The 19,098-nt window shown below is 45.4% G+C and overlaps 1 protein-coding gene across 1 annotated transcript in view; it reads left to right on the top strand.

The window, feature by feature from the left end:
- Nucleotides 1-19,098, top strand: part of STK10 (serine/threonine kinase 10) — a 69,021-nt gene that overhangs the window by 46,437 nt on the left and 3,486 nt on the right. The window contains exons 6-18 of the mRNA XM_035105292.2: nt 360-554; nt 1,909-1,990; nt 3,618-3,752; nt 5,526-6,110; nt 7,824-7,954; nt 9,608-9,731; nt 13,172-13,351; nt 14,046-14,138; nt 14,329-14,458; nt 15,432-15,556; nt 16,569-16,757; nt 17,644-17,769; nt 18,325-18,438. Coding sequence (XP_034961183.1) covers nt 360-554; nt 1,909-1,990; nt 3,618-3,752; nt 5,526-6,110; nt 7,824-7,954; nt 9,608-9,731; nt 13,172-13,351; nt 14,046-14,138; nt 14,329-14,458; nt 15,432-15,556; nt 16,569-16,757; nt 17,644-17,769; nt 18,325-18,438 — 2,209 coding nt within the window. The remainder of the gene's footprint in view (nt 1-359; nt 555-1,908; nt 1,991-3,617; nt 3,753-5,525; nt 6,111-7,823; nt 7,955-9,607; nt 9,732-13,171; nt 13,352-14,045; nt 14,139-14,328; nt 14,459-15,431; nt 15,557-16,568; nt 16,758-17,643; nt 17,770-18,324; nt 18,439-19,098) is intronic.

Below are 19,098 nucleotides of genomic sequence, written 5' to 3'. Positions count from 1 at the left end.
CAGGAGGGGGCGCGCGGTGAACTGGATACTGTCTTTAGCTGATAGATTTAACCATTTCCACGTCCCATTTATTGCAGTGGGAGAATTACGTGTGTGCTCAACTCTCCAGTAAAAATCAGTGTGGCCTATAAGTGCTTAACTCTGGATAGATCATGCCAAGGGCAGCAGAAGAGGCTTCTCCCCAGTTTATTCAAGAACTAGCTGCAGAGTCATGTTTATGATGCTTACAACTGACTCTAGGCTAATGACTGATTAAATATATAGATTAGCTGGGGTGGGGGGATGTGTTCTTCAAAACCACTGATCAATGGTAATATGTTGGTAGCAGAACACCCTATTCTTTGTTACTTTCTTTTTAGGATGGCTCCTGAAGTGGTGATGTGCGAGACCATGAAAGACACCCCCTACGACTACAAGGCTGACATCTGGTCCTTGGGCATAACTCTGATAGAAATGGCGCAGATAGAGCCTCCTCATCATGAACTCAATCCCATGAGGGTCCTGCTGAAAATAGCCAAATCTGATCCTCCCACTCTTAACTATCCTTCAAAGTGGTGAGAAGACCTTTTTTTTAAAGCACATTTGCACTTGTGGGTCTGTGAGACGGAGTCTGTCTGTTGGTCGGTCAGTCTCTGTTTGTTTACCCAAACAACTGTGGGTCACCTTTGTCTAGACCAGGCATCCCCAAACTTCGGCCCTCCAGATGTTTTGGACTACAATTCCCATCTTCCCCGACCACTGGTCCTGTTACCTAGGGATAATGGGAGTTGTAGGCCAAAACATCTGGAGGGCCGCAGTTTGGGGATGCCTGGTCTAGATCAATATAATAACAAGGAATAATTTCTTCTGTACAAACCCCCACTTGTCCATGTGCTCACTGAATAACCTTAGGCAAGACCAATTTTTCAGTCTACCCTATTTCCATGAAGCGCTTTCATGAGGATGTGGGGAGATAACCCAATGTATGCCACTCTGAACTCTTCAAAGGAAGGGTGCAATACAAACTTAGCATATAATAGCACCAGCCTTCCCCAACCTGGTGCCTCCTTGATGTTTTGGGTTGCAACCTGGAGCCACCACTCGTGAGTCGGCCAACAGTGTGAAACTGGATCTGGCCGATCTCCCACCCCTTACAGGCCAACTTTCAATTCTCTACACACATCTAGCCTATACATCTTTGCCCTTTCACTCCTTTAAGAGTATTTTCTGTGCGTTCTCCATATACCGTAGATGCTGCATTAGAGTAAATATCTAGCCAGACCTTCTGGTTGTTAAAGAGAGGAGTGAAGAGCCCTAAAGCTTCCCCCCCCCTATGCTCCCCATCTCAAATCATACAGGATCACATTCAATGAAAATCACTGGGTGGTAGCTTCCATGGATAAACTTGCTTGTGACACAGTTTCTGCAGTTGTGTGTAAAACTGCCAACAAGTTCTTTGTCCTGGCTTTACACAGAAGACAACATTGGATGGGAAAGTGGGGCGGGGGGGGCAGGATGATGTTATAATCGCTTGCCTGACAGAAGGCTTTGTATTAACACGAGCTCAAGCGTACAATTGTCCTCATGTGAGCTTGCTAACATTTGGGCTTTGGGGCATGAATTGAGAAATAGAGTGACAGCATGTAACTTGCTTCTGAACAGCTGTTGCTCCGGAGCTTTAAAGGGAAGTGCTAAATCTGTAATTAACCAGGCAACATTTCTGCGCATTCAGAAAATGTCATTGTTTTTAATAATGTTTATGTTGCTTTGTCGCAATAGCTCTTCCTTTCAACCCATTAGAGCTAACTGAACAATATAATTTGTGGCGATAATACTGGGAATATAATTGGTGTGGGCTGTGGGGTGCTTGGGGCCGTTTCCTCCCTTCTGAAGTTCTAGCCAATTCTGTTTGTTTCTTTGTGCATAAAGGTCTCCAGAATTTAATGACTTCCTGAAGACTGCACTTGATAAGAACCCCGAGACACGTCCGACTGCAGCACAATTGCTGGAGGTAAGTGCAGGATCCTCAGTCAATAAATGCATGAAAGAGATACATACATGAGCAACTGCTTGCAGGTTGGTAGCCCACGTAGTGCAAACTTGTTTTTGGTGTGCTGATGCATAGAAAAGTTGAGCCTGTCTGCTGTAATTGTGCCTCCGAACTGGACACAAACTATACCACTGTTAGGAGGCGTAGCAATGCAAATTTGACTGCCGGTGCTGACTGCCCAGCCTCCCCTCACTTTTACTGGGCCTTCCAGTTGCTTCCACCTACCCACCTGTCTCTTCTTACTTGACTCCAGTGTTAAAAAGGTGGCTGTAATTTTCTAGCAACACTCATACAGCAGCTGCCATTCCTAGATACGTCCCCAATTTTGAAAATTCTCCTTGGCCACTTTAGAACCATGCATAGCATTTGTGTGTATTTTTTCAGTTTCTTTCCAAATAGTTGTGCCTTACTATGGTAAAGGTAAAGGGACTCCTGACCATTAGGTCCAGTCGTGACCGACTCTGGGGTTGCGCGCTCATCTCGCATTATTGGCCGAGGGAGCCGGCGTATAGCTTCCTGGTCATGTGGCCAGCATGACAAAGCCGCTTCTGGCAAACCAGAGCAGCGCACGGAAACGCCGTTTACCTTCCCGCTGTAGCGGTTCCTATTTATCTACTTGCATTTTGACTTGCTTTCGAACTGCTAGGTTGGCAGGAGCTGGGACCAAGCAACGGGAGCTCGCCCCGTCACAGGGATTCGAACCGCCGACCTTCTGATCAGCAAGCTCTAGGCTCAGTGGTTTAACCTTACTATGAGCCTTTGTTTAAAAAGGAAAAAGTCGTCTAATCAATAGATGGAGGAGAGGGAGTCTCCATCTAATGTGGCTTGTTGGAAGAGTTCAGAGTGTATTGACTCTATGAAACAGAGAGGCATGATGATGATGATAATAATAATAATAATAATAATAATAATAATAATAATAATATATTATTATTATTATTATTATTATTATTATTATTTCTACACCACCCATCTGGCTGGGTTTCCCCAGCCACTCTGGGCAGCTTCCAGAAGGATATTAAAATACAATCATCTATTAAACATTAAAAGCTTTCCTAAACAGGGCTGCCTTCAGATGTCCTCTAATTAGCAGTACAGTCATACCTCGGGTTGTGTTCGCTGCGGGTTGCGTATTTTCGAGTTAAGTACTCGGCGGACCAGGAAGTGTTTATGCTGTGTGCATGTGCTAAAGCGCCACTCGGGTTGAGTACTTTTTGGGGTGCGAATGGCACCCCAGAACGGATTGGGTACTCAACCCGAGGTACCACTGTACTGTATTGTCAACCAGGGGACGATTTCTTAATGACGTTTGGGGCCAGTTCGCATGCTTACTCGGTTGGATGACCCTCCTCCTGTAGTGCTAGGAAGTAGATGTGCGCACACATCTCTGCACTATGAATGTAATGCATAGCACTATGCATAGCACTTGTATGAGAGATTACATTGCTTATGAGTCTACTTGCATGAATGAATTCAGGCAGGGGTGGGGGGAGCAGCTGAAAGTGGCCCCTGAAGTCCACTTTGAGTCATCATGACTTTGGCTGCAGGATTATTCATTCCAATACGGTAACATGTTTTTGGTTTTCAGCATCCTTTTGTCAGCAAAGTCACTACTAACAGAGCCCTACGTGAGCTTGTGGCTGAGGCAAAGGCTGAAGTGATGGAGGAAATTGAAGACAATAGAGAGGAAGGAGAAGAGGATGACTCACCAGAATGTGCATCTGTAAGTTTCGTTCTTTCTGTCGTCTTTCATTCTTTCTATCCTGCTGCATGAAGGAAGGCAAACCCCAACACCTGCGGGAATACACAAAATGCTTATATTTTTCAAAAAGCTTTCGCAATGAAAGCTAGCTAGATACAGAAAAGTAAACTGAGGCCCACCTTTGACCCCTGCATTGGCTGTGTTTTGCTCAGGGGAGGGGGGGTGAGGAGCCACTTTGTTGTTTCCCATGCAGGTGGACAGGAAAAATGCCTCCTTGGTTGGGGAGCGATTCCTCTTCATGCAGCAGCCAACAAGCCCTGGAAACAATGTGATGGGCAGAAAGCCAGCCCCTTCGCTTTCCTCTCGTGAGAGACGTCTCCTAAGTTAATGCTGAATGTGTCTCTTCATGTGCAGCGCTCGCTCTATGGCTAAAATGGCCACATGGGAAGATGTTGTCTGCTGCTTCCTTTGCCCCAAGGAAAATGTCCCTGTGCCATTTGGGACTAAAAATGTATTCTGCACCCTGGATCTTGCTGGCTGGTATTGGGCTTGGCTTGCGCAGATAGGAAGCTATAGAAGAAATTGTATTTGTGTGTGTGTGTGTGTGTGTGTGTGTGTGTGTGTGTGTGCGCACGCATTCATGGAAGCAGTTCAGAAACAACTGGCAAGATTAAATATGTTGCTGATGGCTGCTGCCAGGGTTCCAATCTAAAAGAGGTCTGTTCTGACCCAGGGCAAGGGATGCAGGGGGCATGTTCCTTATCCTACATGGAACTTCTCTGTGGAGAAAATGATGAAACTGCTTCAGGCACAACGCCATTCCCTGGAGCCTGACAATGGAGTTTTTGCAGACTTCCTTTGATTGTCTAAGACTTGGACAGAAAATAGACAAAATTTCAAGGGGGTAGTTGAAATCGCCAGGAGAGGTGCTTTTCCAACATTCATGAAAACAAACCAAAAACTCTTCTCATGGAGGCTCTAGTTGTCGGAGCAGAGTCACTGCTCTGTGTCCTACACCTGTACCCCAACCTATTGTTCCCTTAAACTCAAGCACATGCTGCCAGTCCTGGGAAAGATGTTAAGGAGTGCTTTCTCTCTGACTGAAGCTGCAATTAGGAAATGCAAGCCTGGCTCCTCAAGGGAGGTGGGGGCGTTGAGGACGAGTGGTTGTGTGTTTCCTTCTCCCTCCCAACTCTGGAACTACATTTGAAAGTGGGAAGAGCAACGCAATTGCTGTCCCTGAGGGGGTCCTCATCTGTGTCAGGAATTGCGGGCAGATCTTCTTCACTCCTCCTTCCACTCAACCCCCAAGATGTAAAGGGGAGAGTAGAGTCTTCAGTCATTGCTTAAAGAGCTCCCAGAGAATCCAGTGGGAAAGAGTTTCCTAAGAGAACACAGCCATGACAAATTTTTCGAGCTTGTTAATGGTACTTGTTTTATCTGCCAGTTTCATTCGTGTGTTTTTATCTTCTAGCTTTTTAATTATGTAAACTGCTCTGAAATCAGTTCTGCTCTGGTGAAGGGTAGTATAGAATATATATATATATTTAATCAATTATTTGAAATGAAACAAAAAGTAGAAGACACAAGATCTGCTAGTTCAAGGTTTCAATGGTCTCTTTACACTACAAATATTCGGAGGCAGAGGACATTTTGGTCTTGTTTCTTTTTTCTTTTTAACAAAAAAAGTACATTTCTCAATGCATATGTTCTGTATTTGACTTCTCAGTTAAGTTTTTTAATGAGAACGAAGTCAAAATTTATGACCTTTCTCTTTCCCTTTTCTTTACTCAGCCCCTTGATGCTAATAAGAGGGACTCTTCTGTGGCAAGCCAGCTAAGTTTGCAAAAAGAGAAGTCTCCAGAAAACGGCTTGTCACTTGTGGCCAATGGACCCAAGTTGCCTCTACAGCAAGTCACTGAAGCTATAAATGGACAGGGCAACAAGGTTTCAAAGGAAGTGGCTAGCGACGAAAAGCCAGGCAAAAACAACAGCAGTACAAACTTGCCTGGAATTCAGGATTACACAGATGAAGCCAGTGCCAAAGAAAAGCCAGACACCAGCCCCCAGTTGCTGCAACTCAACAAGAACGTTAAGCCAGCAGAGAACAGGAGTCTTGTCTACAACAATAAGGACACTGAACCAGTAAGCAAAGATGATTCAAATGTGGATAGCCGGTCAGAGAGCAGCCTCCTTGAGACGCCGGTAGAAGAAAAGCTCCCCAATGGGAGTTTGAGTTCTTCCTCTCAGTTTGAGGATGGCAGCTCAAAGCAGGACTCTGATTCAGGTAGCACCTGTGCCTCAGAGACCATGGACCTCAATATCTCCTTGTCTACCGACCTGTCCCTGAACAGAGGCAGCGGGTCCCTCTCTCTTAAGGTAAGAATTTGGGCTCAGCAAGTGGGATTTGTGTATCATGCAGGCTTCACTCAGCAAAACTTTGAGCAAGATGTCTCTTTAACTCATTCTCCAACGAACTTCCTCCCTTATTCATCTTTTGCAACTTAAGGGGGAGGGTGTTAGTGAATACTGTTCCTTGATTTGTAGAAAGGTACTAACTCAATCAACCCCTCCTCTCTTGCTGGGATGTCCAGTGGTGTTGGGAATGGAGCCTTCTTCCCCATCACTGCCTGAACTCTCCCCACCTTCAATCCCAGAGTTCTCTGACAGATCCTGCCATCCCCATCCCAGCTGGCATCACAAGGCCCATGACAACTTCTGGCCTCCAGAGGCATGTCTGATGTTGTGAGAACCTGACTACTACTTCTTCTGGGAGGGTGTGGGGAGGAGGTTGGCATTCTAGCACTCATGATTTCAGGAGTGTTTTCAAGCTCTGTTTGAATGCTTAGAGAACTGGCTAGCCATTAGCCACTGCTACATTTTGCCTGTCCCTTGCCAACATCTCATCCTTACTTGGCAGTAGACTGTTCTTTTCTGAACTTTACTCTCCCCCTACTCATTCCTGAAATTACTTCAGATTAGCAGAAATTTAAATATGCTGTAAATATTTCTGATTATGCAAGTGAAGCATACTTGTGGAAAGCCTGATTTGCACTTTTGGTTCCCTCTCAGAATTTGAGTCTCTTTGGAAGAAATGTTTGCTTCTTTCTGTTCTCTTCTCACACCAACCCACTGCTCCTGACAATAGTGATGCTCTTCTTTAAAATAACTGTAGGATAGTCAGGTGTGCATTAAATTATGCAGGGCCAGCTCCAGGCCTGCCCCCGGCGGCGCGGGGTGCCAGGGCGCCAGTCCACCGGGGCATCGCTGCGCCCACTGAGAGGCGCGGCTGAGGCTGCCCCAGGCGTGCCTCCACTGTTCAGCGGCTTCAGGCCGCTCTCCGGAGGTGTGCGGGCCTGGGGCCGCCTCCGCCGCATGCAGGGGCGTCGCAACAGGGGGTGGGCAGCGCCCCCTGGCCCAGGGCTGCCCCTACCGCAGGCTGGGTGGCACAGTGCAGCTGCGCCTGCGGCAGCCGCACTACAGGCAGCACCCGCCCGCCGCGCTGGGAAACGGGGAGGGGAGGTGCCGGAGGGGTCTGTCGCACCACGGCACCGGGCATGCTTAAGATGGCCCTGAAATTATGTCTTAATCTCCCCAATCCAACATTTTTTCTTTTTTGTTCTTTATCTCTGTTTCTTTTGCTGAATTAATAGCATGTGATACCTAAATACAGCAAAGCACATTTGTCAGCACATGTTAGCATTTAACCCTCCAAGATCCTACACAGATTTGCTAAATTTCACTTCAAAGATTGTTGCTGTCCTTGCAGTCATGTAGAGCTTGAAACTGTGTGTGTGTTTATTTGTTTTAATGGTTGATTCTATCAAGGTGTCAGGACACAAAATTTATCCCTACATGAGATAGCTGTTTTTTAAAGTCTCTCCTGAGTTATCTTCCTTGAAGAGTCTGATAAAACCATTATTGGGCAGGTGGTAATAAATCTGAATGTTGTAATATATCCTAGACCCCCTGTGATTGTTAGTTCCCAACTTTAGTCACCTTTGTTCTTGTTAGACTGATATATATATATATATAAACAAAATTTTCTTTAATGGTTGGTTCACCATAATAAACATTTGATTGATTACATAGGATGCAAAAATGCAGAAGATGACACTGAAACGGACCAGGAGATTTGTTGTGGATGGAGTAGAAGTGAGCGTCACTACCTCAAAAATCATCAGTGAGGATGAGAAGAAAGATGAAGAGATGAGATTCCTCAGGCAAGCTGAAAATCAGGGAGATTTTTTTGGGTGGGGTGGAGATATGGACACACCAGGCTTTCTCAGAATATAGTTTTCTCTGTGCTTTTCACTTTCTCCATAGAGTTGTATGAAGTGGTATGGAACCAAGGGATTCATCAAGCTATATACTTTGAGCAATTAAAAATATGGCAGGAAGCGGCAGATCTGTGAAAACATTATTTCCTTATGAGTAACAGGGAGTTATGGCCATTTCCAGAGCCTATTGTGAGTGCACAAATCAAGGTTTTTGCTATATGGTGTATATAGCAGCTTGTTAGGAGTGTTTGTAAAGCCCGACCGGTTTTTGTTCTGTTACTTTTAAGTGCCACTTCTGGTGGTTCTCCTGCTTAGTGAAATGACTGTCTTCAAATTCATAGGTTTCCTCTCTGACATGACAAATGGTGGACATGAGCAGTCAAGGTGCTCATCAAGGATGGTGTGGACCAAAAACCTGGCAGTAGCACTGCCATATAGCCTGGTGCCAGACAGTGAACAGCCTTTAAACTGCTCTGGTCTGTGGTCCAGAGCCCATAACTTAGTCTTGGTTTGTTTGTTTTTTTGCATAAAATCAATATAAATACTGACCTATGAGTTTAGGATTCTTTCTTTCTTTCTTTCTTTCTTTCTTTCTTTCTTTCTTTCTTTCTTTCTTTCTCTCTCTCTCTCTCTCTCTCTCTCTCTCTCTCTCTCTCTCTCTCTCTCTCTCTCTCTCTCTCTCCCTCCCTCCCTCCCTTCCTTCCCATCCTCTTTACTGAACTAGGGGATCAATAGGGACTTCACTGTAGAAGTACAGCAGTTTCTGATAAGTGTCTAACACAGGGGTCAGCAAACTTTTTCAGCAGGGGGCTGGTCCACTGTCCCTCAGACCTTGTGGGGGGCCGGACTATATTTTGAAAAAAAAAATGTGAATGAATTCCTATGCTCCACAAATAACCCAGAGATGCATTTTAAATAAAAGGACACATTCTACTCATATAAAAACATGCTGATTCATGGACCATCCACGGGCCAGATTTAGAAGGCAGTTGGGCCGCATCCGGCCCCCGGGCCTTAGTTTGGGGGACCCCTGGTCTAACAGCAAATTCAGGTACTTCTCTTCACAGAGCTCCAAAAGCATACTTTTCGAAAACCTTACCTTGTTGATAGGTCTACAACCTAAACAAAATCTGACAGGTGACACCAACTTTCTAAACCTCGATTTAAAAAGAATCAGGGGAGACCCACGACTATAGCTTGTAGCATTTGTCTGAGCCCACTGGGCTTCATTCAGTGAGGTATGCTTCCTCATAGTTCAGTGGGGGGTCATATTGTACGTCTATTTATTCAAAGTGTCAGTACAAGGAAGGTGAATAATTCAAGGCCAGCGGACAGGGAAGCAGCCCCTTCTCAATATCCTGCCTGAAAGGGACAAGTGGTGAGAAGTGTAGCTATGACACAAGGAGGCAGCAACTCCTTGAAGCAACGTTTCTGACACTAGGAACACTCAGTCAGACACCACTCTTGTTATTTTAGTATGGATTGTGCTCCTTGTCTCCCCCTCCCTTTTTTTAGCTTCCAGAGACCGCCTGCCCTGGCAGTACAGGGAGAACTGGTCCTCCGTTCCTGAACTTCTTCTCCACTTTAATCCTACAGGCGCCAGGAGCTGCGAGAGCTGCGTCTGCTTCAGAAAGAGGAGCACCGGAACCAGACCCAGCTGACCAGCAAGCATCACCTGCAGTTGGAGCAAATGCTGAAGCGCTTTGAGCAGGAAATGCACGTACGCGGCAAAGAGAAGCCAAATTCCTCTTCCCTCTCTCTTATTCAAAGATATCAGGCCACATGCTGGTGGGAAGCGGAGAGGAGAGGAGAAGCATGCTATTCACGAGGCATATATTGTATAGCCTGTTAGCCAGACTAGGCAGAACGCTAGCCACCAGGAATGAAACTGGAGGCATGTTGATGGAATCATTAGCTTTCCCCTCCATTTGCTGGGGCTATGTGGCGAGGGGAAGGGCCATTGTAAGTGGACATTTCCATCCGGTCTGGCATTAGCTGTGCTCTGGTGCTGCTCTTGTGGCACAAGACCATTTCTTTGCGGCAGTTTGACAAGGTGGTCACCTTGGATCATAGAATCATAGAGTTGGAAGAGACCACAAGGGCCATCCAGTCCAACCCCCTGCCAAGCAGGAAACACCATCAAAGCATTCTTGACATATGCCTGTCAAGCCTCTGCTTAAGAGGATGCTGGAGAGGTCTGCTGCAATGGCGCAGCTTTTGAGGGGGTCAAAAAGAAATGTTGTGGAATCAAAACAAGAGGCCTTAAAACCCTATGTGAATCTTTCTCAGTTTCAAATATATTCCACCCCCCTCTTTAAAAAATATATATATAAAAATTGTGACATTTTTTTCAGGCTATTCCTCCCCCCAATAAATACATGTGTACTTTTACATATTCTGGAGCCCTCTGGAGCCTTTCAGCAGAACTTCTTGATGTGATGTTCTTTTTCTTTCTGTCAGTGTTGGTTTTTAAATCTGGCCAAGAAGAAAAGTGACATCTCTGAAGCCACGTTATGGCATTCCTGCAAAGAATAGCTTAGCATAGGCTGGAAGCTTCAAAGTGTGTGTTTCTTCCTGTGTGTTAAACCTGACAGGATAAGGAGACAATGTCATATTTTTAATTGAGGAACGGTTTCAGCTTGTTCCTGTATGCCTTCAAATTTTACGGAAATCTTGCGGAATCAAAAATAACGAGACATTTGCTGAAACTGCAACACAACACATTCACAGCTATTGTGGCACTCCCCATATCCTCATATGCCTAACAATTTTCTGAACTCTCTCATGAAGTTATTCCACATTTTCATTTCTGCTTAAAAGCGAGAGCACATATTTGGGGGCTGGAGTCCCCAGTTTTCTGCAGCATGTGTGCTTGTTCCATATTTTAAGTCTTGCTAAAGCTAGCTCCTCCCTCCTTTCCCTTCCCAGCCCCACAGCATACAGTTAAAAGAATGGCAAGGGGTGTACAACGGGGGTTGCAAAAGGTTATTAGGCTTTCAAAGATCTGTGCCAGTAGATCAGGCATCCCCAACCTGCGGCCCTCCAGATGTTTTGGCCTACCAACTCCCATGATCCCTAGCTAACAGGACTAGCGGTCAGGGATGATGGGAATTGTAGTCCGAAACATCTGCAGGGCCAAAGCTTGGGGATGCCTGCAGTAGATTGACTGAGACTGACCTTAGGAAACCACAGGTAAATGTTTTACAGGGCTGAGCTGGGTCCCTGCCAAAATCCCACACACAAGGTGCCTCTAGCAATGTCATGCACTGTGCTCCACTTAAGGGAACGTCAGACAGTGGCCCCTGTCAAATCCCAGAGAGACCCTGCTAGTCAATGTAGCCAATACTGAGCTAGAGTGACAAGTGGGGTGACTTGGTTCCTTCCCAGCCTTCCTTTAAAGTGGAGCTCAGTATGTCAGTAGCTCTGTCTGCAGCAGTTAAATGTGTGACCCACACAATGCATTTTCATTAGGCCTCTGCTGTGCTTAAGCCTCAGTATGTTTGGAAAATGTTTCCATTTCTCACCCTTATGTAAGTTAAGATCTCTCTTGGGAAGAAGGCTTTCTGAAGGTGTGAATGGTTTTGGAGGAGGTGCAATAGCTACACAGGCACTGTAGTATGGAAAGTGGGGTGGGGAAGTGTTCTTTGCACATGCAGACTGTTCCATTATTGGGTGTTTCTTCAGCCAGCCTCTCCTCTCACTGGGTTGGTTTAGCCCAGATATTCTTGTAAAACTCTGCCGAAATCCTGTGCGCTGGTTTCAGTCATGCTGCTGGCAGATATTTTCTCCTTCCCATGAGGAAAAGGCGGGTGAGCATTCTTTCCTGTTCTGCTTCAGCCACAGCCTGTAAGCAGATGCAGCCATCTCATCTGCTTGCAGTGCTCCAGCTCATGCCCTCCAGGCATCTCTGCTGCTAAATGTGTCAGAAGGCAGTGCTGCTCAGGTGATCCATGTGTGTGGCAGGAGAGAATGTTGTCACACACTTCAAGCTCCTAGTCTGCTCCCTGCCATATGTGTGTGTGTGTGAACTAGAAGACTACTGCAGCTTGTTTACTGTTCTCTTCCATTTCTGTGTCACTCTGATAGTCAGAGGTAGCTTACACAGAGTAATATATACTGTATATTCCTGCGTATAAGACTATTTTTAAACCAGGAAAACCTTCTCAACAGTCGGGGGTCATCTTATACGCCGGGTCGTATTTCTTATACGGCGAGTATATCCCAAACTCTATATTTTAACTGGAAAAGTTAGGGGTCGTCTTATACGCCGGAATATACAGTGTGTGTGTGTGTGTGTGTGTGTATGTATGTATTGAAAACATGGCATGCAAAGAAACAATATCAACTATGGAAGCAATTAAAGCAACTCACATTTCTCACAAATTAACCTTTTTACGAATACTGTAATATTCACAAAACCTTCAGGGTATGAGCTTAATTTTTTTTAAAAATCGCAATACCACCTCATAAAACATATTTTTAATCCTTTTCTTATTGTTTAGAACAGGTATCTTCAGCCTTTTTCATACCTACCATTTAACCCCCAAAGATGCATTTGGGGACTCATTTCTTAATCTTTTCCCATATATTTTCACGGTGGCAGTGTTCCTGTTGCAACCCTCCTTGGGTCAGGTCACGAACCACTATTGGGACCCGACCCACAAGATGTAGACCAGTAGTTTAGAAACTCTGGTTTCTTATTCTGGTTTCAGAATAGTGAGGCAAGCTTCCCTAGGCTTATGAGTTCCATAGGACAGAGGCCACTACTGAAAGGGCCCTGTCATGGTCTCTCCCCATATAGGGAATAAGACTGTAGCCAAGTGGTAGAGGATTTGCTTTGCATGCAGAATGTCCAATCTACAACATCTCCAGGTAGGTCTGGGAAAGCCCCCTGTTGATGTGTGAGGTGCTTGTATGGGAAGAGAGACTCCCAAGGATGTACTACGGTATCCCCAGGCAATGTGCCTTCAATATTTAGAACTGCTAATGCTCAGAGATGCAACAAGATTTGGATATGTTCAAAAAAAGTTTTAAGGTGGATTCATTTTAAGTTGTGCCTTTGCACTTTGCTTTATTAACTAAATAATGAAAAATACTAACGTAATCAAAACTCTCAGCTAAGTATAAGGAAGTCTGAATGTCCTCTTTGGTCTCGTATAGACAAAGAAGAAATTCTATGACACCGAACTGGAAAATCTGGAACGTCAGCAGAAGCAGCAAATTGAAAAGATGGAGCAGGACCACACGCTGCGCCGCCGTGAAGAGTCCAAGCGTATCCGTGCTGAGCAGGAACGAGATCTTGTTAAATTTCAGGAGCAGCTGAAGCAAAAAAAGAAGGAGGTGAAAGTCAATACTGGGCCAAAATCTTGCACAGGGAAATCTTAGGTTTAGTTGTTGGCACTGGCCTATCCGAAAGCCCTCTCAGTCCTCCTGCTGTCATTGGCTGAGGTGTTCTCATGTCACAGACAAGCTGTGCAAGGGAAGGGAAGCTGAGGGCAGAGTGCCAAGATTTAGGGGTGCTGAAGAAAGGTAGGAGAGAGAACAGGGAGCAGCAAAACAAGCTATGCAAATGCACACAGACAGACAGACACCTGCCCATCCTCCATTGTCACAGCTCAGGGGCACATTCCATCCAGGCAAAAGCACTTGAGGAGCTGGGTAGGGGTGCAGCCAGGGCGTGACCTAGAGATTCCTGAGGGCCAGGTAGAGCCAAAGGGTCACATTCTGTCCCTGGGCCCTGAGGGTTCCCTACCTTTTTTCTAAATTCACTTGTCTGTAATTATGCTGCCAGGCAAGAATGTAAAAGTAATCACCACCACCACCACCCAGAAACAAGAGACTTAAGAAACACTAACAGAAAAATAGGTGAGGGTGAAATGAAAGCAGATCAAAGTGATAGCATAATGTCAGCATAAAGCTGGTGGATTTAAAGCCCAGCCATCAGGCAACACAGCCAATGTGATAAATCACTTTTGCTCAGACTTATTAGGAAATTGGACCAGTAAGAACTTTTGCTTGTGTCTTTCGTTTCAAGCTCAAGAGTGACATTGAGAAGCTTCCACGACAACAGCGCAAGGGGACCATGAAAACAAAGATGGAGGAGTTTGCACAGAGAAAGCAAGTCATGGTAAGCTCTAGAGATATTAAGTCCATGGTGAGGCCAAGACCCATATGGACACATTTGATTCCCTGCCTCCCAGTTATCAGGATGAGGAAGGCAGCAGAATCATACCACCCATCCTGCTCTCACTCATAAAAAAGCTTTAGGCATCATACCAATAAGAGCATCTCTTTTGCTACTGTCTCCTTTCTTCCAGGAGCAAGAGTTTGAAGCCAAACAGGCTGAGGATCTGGAACAGGCCATGAAGAATATCACCACCCAAAATCGGAAGGAGATCTGTGACAAGGAGCGAGAGTGCCTCAACAAAAAACAACAGCTTATGAGAGGTGAGAGGGTGTCTCTTCCCCCCCCCCAAAAAAGTGGGGAGGGTATTTCTCTTAACTTGGTGCCCTCCAGATGTTGATGGACTACAGCTCCCATTAGTCAGGCATGCTAGGGCTGATGGGAATGGGATTCAAAGCATCTAAGACACCAGGCGGGGTGAGTTTCCTTCAAGAGAGTTATTGACATAACTATAAGTGAACAGGTGAGATAGCGCCAAAGACAATAGCAAAAAGCATGCCACATCCTGTCAAAGCGTTCAATAGTAGTAATATTAACGAGCAATGTAATTTGGAAAGAGTAGCCAAGCAGTCTCAAGTTGCAGTTTTCCCCAATAGCTTATAGACACAATACAGCCTTGGAAGGGGGGAAGGGGGTATAGCACTTTTCTCTTAACTGCAAGGATTCTCTAGCTGCCTTTCTGCCCCTTCCGCATCCTTCTTTCATGCCTTCTGCACCTCTGCCCAAATAAATTCCTGCCCTTCTTATCATCTCACCCCTTAAGTATGGACCTGGGAGCACCAGCGGTTGCAGGAGTATAAAAGACGTAAAGGGACAATAACTGAGCCTGGGGTCAGACTTCATTTAGTCCAGGGTGGTCCAACAAGGGCCTCATGCTGCCCTCGATGCCTTTTTGGGCAGCCCTCGTGCTGCCTTCACGTTGCCTTCCCAAAGCTAGGTAAGCGAAGCGCTGGGCTTTGAGAAAGAGATGTGAGGGCTCCGGCAGGGTCTTGGAATCCTCCCACCTCCTTCCCAAAACCTGGCTAGCACTTTCCCAGCTTTGAGGAGGGGGGGGACACACCAAATGCTGGCCTCCCCCATGTGACAAGGCAAACTTGTCCCTCCAGATGTTTTGGAACTACAATTCCCATCATCCCTGACCACTGGTCCTGTGAGCTAGGGAGTTGTAGCCCCAAAACATCTGGAGGGCCAAGTTTGGCTATGCCTGCCATAGGACATTTTATACCTTTTTCTCAGATCGGGAAGCTACAATCTGGGATCTGGAAGAGCACCACCTACAGGAGAAACACCAGCTTATTAAGCAACAGCTGAAAGACCAGTATTTCCTCCAGAGGCATGAACTGCTCCGGAAACACGAGAAGGTAGCAGGGTTTCAGTCTGCTTTATTTTCTTTAATGACTCTAATGCTTCCTACGGATGAGCAAGGTGTGGAGTTGCTGTAAAAGAATTGACCTCAGCAGATTTACAGAAAATGGCCTCCCTGTTGCTTGCTTGCTTGCATTGGGTGTGTGGCTGCAACATGGTGAAGACATGAAACTGTAATGGTAAGAGCCCAAGTAAGAGAGTACTGCATATATTTAACCATAGTCAGTGCAGTCAAACATAGTAAGCCCGGAGAGGGAATAACTATGGTCAGTTATAGGAGTACAGTTTTGTGCTTATAGATTCATAGACTCATAGAATTGTAGAGTTGGATAGAACCCAAAGGATCATCTAGATCAGTGTTGCCCAATCTTGGGTCTCCAGCTGTTTTCTGACTACAGTTCCCATAATCCCTGACCACTGGTCTTGCTAGCTAGGAATGATGGGAGTTGTAGTCCAAAAACAGCTGAAGACCCAAGGTTGGGAAACACTGATCTGGACCAATTCCCAGCAATGCAGGAATCGCAGCTGAAAAATCCCTGACAGATGACAATCCAACCTCTGCTTACAAACCTCCAATGAACAAGATTCTACCACTTACTTTACACCAGCCTTCACCATTCTGGTGCCCCCAAATGTTTTTGACTACAGCTCTCATCAACCTAGGCCAGCACAAAACCTCTTTCCCATGCAGGTGGTTAGTTTGTGTGAGTGAGTAAGTGTGCTTCAATAGGACTGATGTCAAAGTATTCTTGCCATAGTAGTGCCTGTTGCATTTCCATTAGCTTTTATCTGACTGGGCGCCTGGAGTAAGCCATGGTGAATCTTCATAGAAGTGGTTTTGTTTTCCTTAAACTAAACTTGTCTGTCCCCTTTGTGGTCTGTTGAATATTACCCTGGTCAAATATCCAATGTCACCATTTGCTTTGACTGTAAACTTGCAACATTTATTGTACTGACTCACCTCTCCTCACCCCGCACCCCAACCCTGGGCTGCCGTTGCTATTCCAGGAGCGTGAGCAAATGCAACGGTATAACCAGCGAATGATGGAGCAGCTGAAAATCCGGCAGCAGCAAGAGAAAGGCCGTCTCCCCAAAATTCAGAGGAGCGAAGGGAAGACCCGCATGGCCATGTATAAGAAGAGCCTCCATATCAGCTCCAGTGGAAGCGCCTCAGAACAGAGGGAGAAGATAAAACAGGTGAAGGGTAGCACTAGGACCCTTGACGGAAGGATTCGATTTGTGGCGCTTGCATTCACTCATTCATCCATCTATTCATTCATCTATATCACACCTTTTTCTCCAATGGGGTAGCACACACAATTCCCCCCCCCCACTCATTCATTAACCCCCACAACAAACCTGTGAGGTAGGTTAGGCTGAGAGGCAGTGACATTGCATTCGGATTCCTGCAAGCGAGGACTGTTAATCATAAAATTGTAGAGTTGGAAGGGATGATGAGGATCATCTAGTCCAACTTCCCGCAATTCAGGAATCTTTCGCCCAATGTGAGGCTGGAAAGCAGGATTGTAGACTATACATGGAGGGTCCCTTGCTCAACAGCACGTACTTCCAGAAGCCACTGGTCCAGGCTGTTGACAGATATTTGCTCAGTTCCATCTGATATCACTGACATTTTAAGCTCCAGTGCTATATAAAGCACAAGTTAATACTGCTAGAAGGTTTCAGACAGTGGGTAGCTCAAGAAACCTTCCTGCAACACATGGTTTCATGGAAGGGTGGGAATGTCATAGCTATGCCCCCTGCATTGCTCTGGCACCTGTGGTGCAACTAATACAAGGTGCCATGGAATCAGATCATATTGTCCTCACACCAACAGATATCAAAGGAGTACATGTATTTGAGGGTCTTATTCCTAGTGCAGAAGCTGAGAGGGGGCATTTCCCCCTGAAAATAAATTGTTCTCACATTGGTGACCCTCCATGTCTTCAACGTGCAGCATTCTAGCTCCTGGTATATATATATAAAATGTAGGGAGACATGTTTAAAATTCCTGCGAACATAGCCTGGTAATTTAAAACCACAGTTAATGATGGTGATGTTGGGTTGCTCCCTTCTGTTTCAGTTTGCACAGCAGGAGGAAAAAAGGCAGAAAGCTGAGCGACTGCAGCAGCAGCAGAAACATGAGATACAGACGAAGGATATGAGTGCCCAGTGTGAGAGCAACGTGAATGAACTCCAACAGTTACAGGTAACTCAAAACCATCTTTTGGCTCAGCTTTAGGTATGCTTGGGAGGGGTGTGGCATCCCACTAGTTTGGCTCATAGAGAAAAGTCTGCCATCCATTCTGAAAAGTTGGTTCATCCTACCTGACAACAAAACCCTCCCAGAAATGGAAAAGGTGCTTCAATATTTCTTGTTTTTGCTTTTGGCATGTCGTGACATTTTACATCCTATCTCTCCATAAAGATGGTGTATATATAATCCTCACAGCAACCCTGTGAGGTATGATAGACATGGAGAGGGTGAATTTTCCAAAGCCTCTCAATGGGGTTCGTGGCTGAGCAGCCTCTAACCATGACATTCATTAACTCCAAATTGAGTGGACGCAAAAGGTTTCTGGAATGAGCATAGAATGAGTTGGGATTTTGTTGCTTTTGAAGTTAATCTTGTTCTTTCCTGGTCTTGGAAAGTCATGTTGGGTTTATAAATCAAGTCAGCAGAGATGCTGGATTTGATACTGACCTTTTTGCTCTGCAGAGCTTCCCTCATTTGTTTTTCTTCTGATGTTTTAAATCTGTATAGAATGAGAAGTGCCATCTCTTGGTTGAACATGAGACCCAGAAACTGAAAGCTCTGGATGAAAACCACAATCAGAACTTGAAGGACTGGCGGGATAAGCTGAGGCCACGGAAAAAGGTGACAGCTAAAGAAAGTTGGAATAAAACTTCAAAGACCATTAGAATTTTTTGGGGGGGGGGGCGGGCGGGGAATCAAAGTTTCAGTATTGAACTTTTGACTTTCAGATCAATTTGCCAAATCAAATACTCCAGGGGGGGGGAGGAATACTTCGTGCTCATTAAAATGCTAGCAGTAATTTTTATTCCAGTCTGTATTTCTATTGGATTTAAAATTGTTTTTATAATTGAAAGTGTTTTATATGTTGTTATTGTCTGAGAAGCTTCCTAAGAAGCTATTCAGAACAGCAATGAAATAAATAAACAATTTGGATTTGGAGGAGGGTTGAATTAGGACAACCTATTTCTGAAATGTTGCAAGTTTAGGTTTGGGGAATTGGTTCTCTCCTCTAATTTCATCTAATTTTGTTTCATTTTTGACAACTCATGTACATAAGCCAGGGTTGGGGAACCTCCACCCCATGGGCCAAACTTGGCGTGCCAGGTCATTTTTGGGAAGCTGCACCCACCCTCCACCTGACATCATACCTGATAGGTGCATGGCTGCATGCCTTGCTTAAGAAGGGGGAAGTGGCTTCCATTCCATGGAAACTCTTCCCTTCTAATGCTGCTCTTTGAACCTCCCCCCCCAAATTGGAGATTCAAAGAGTAGCATGGGGCA

The sequence above is a fragment of the Zootoca vivipara genome, chromosome 2 (genome assembly GCF_963506605.1).
Source record: "Zootoca vivipara chromosome 2, rZooViv1.1, whole genome shotgun sequence".
Lineage (NCBI taxonomy): Eukaryota > Metazoa > Chordata > Lepidosauria > Squamata > Lacertidae > Zootoca > Zootoca vivipara.
This window is presented reverse-complemented; position numbering and strand designations above follow the sequence as displayed.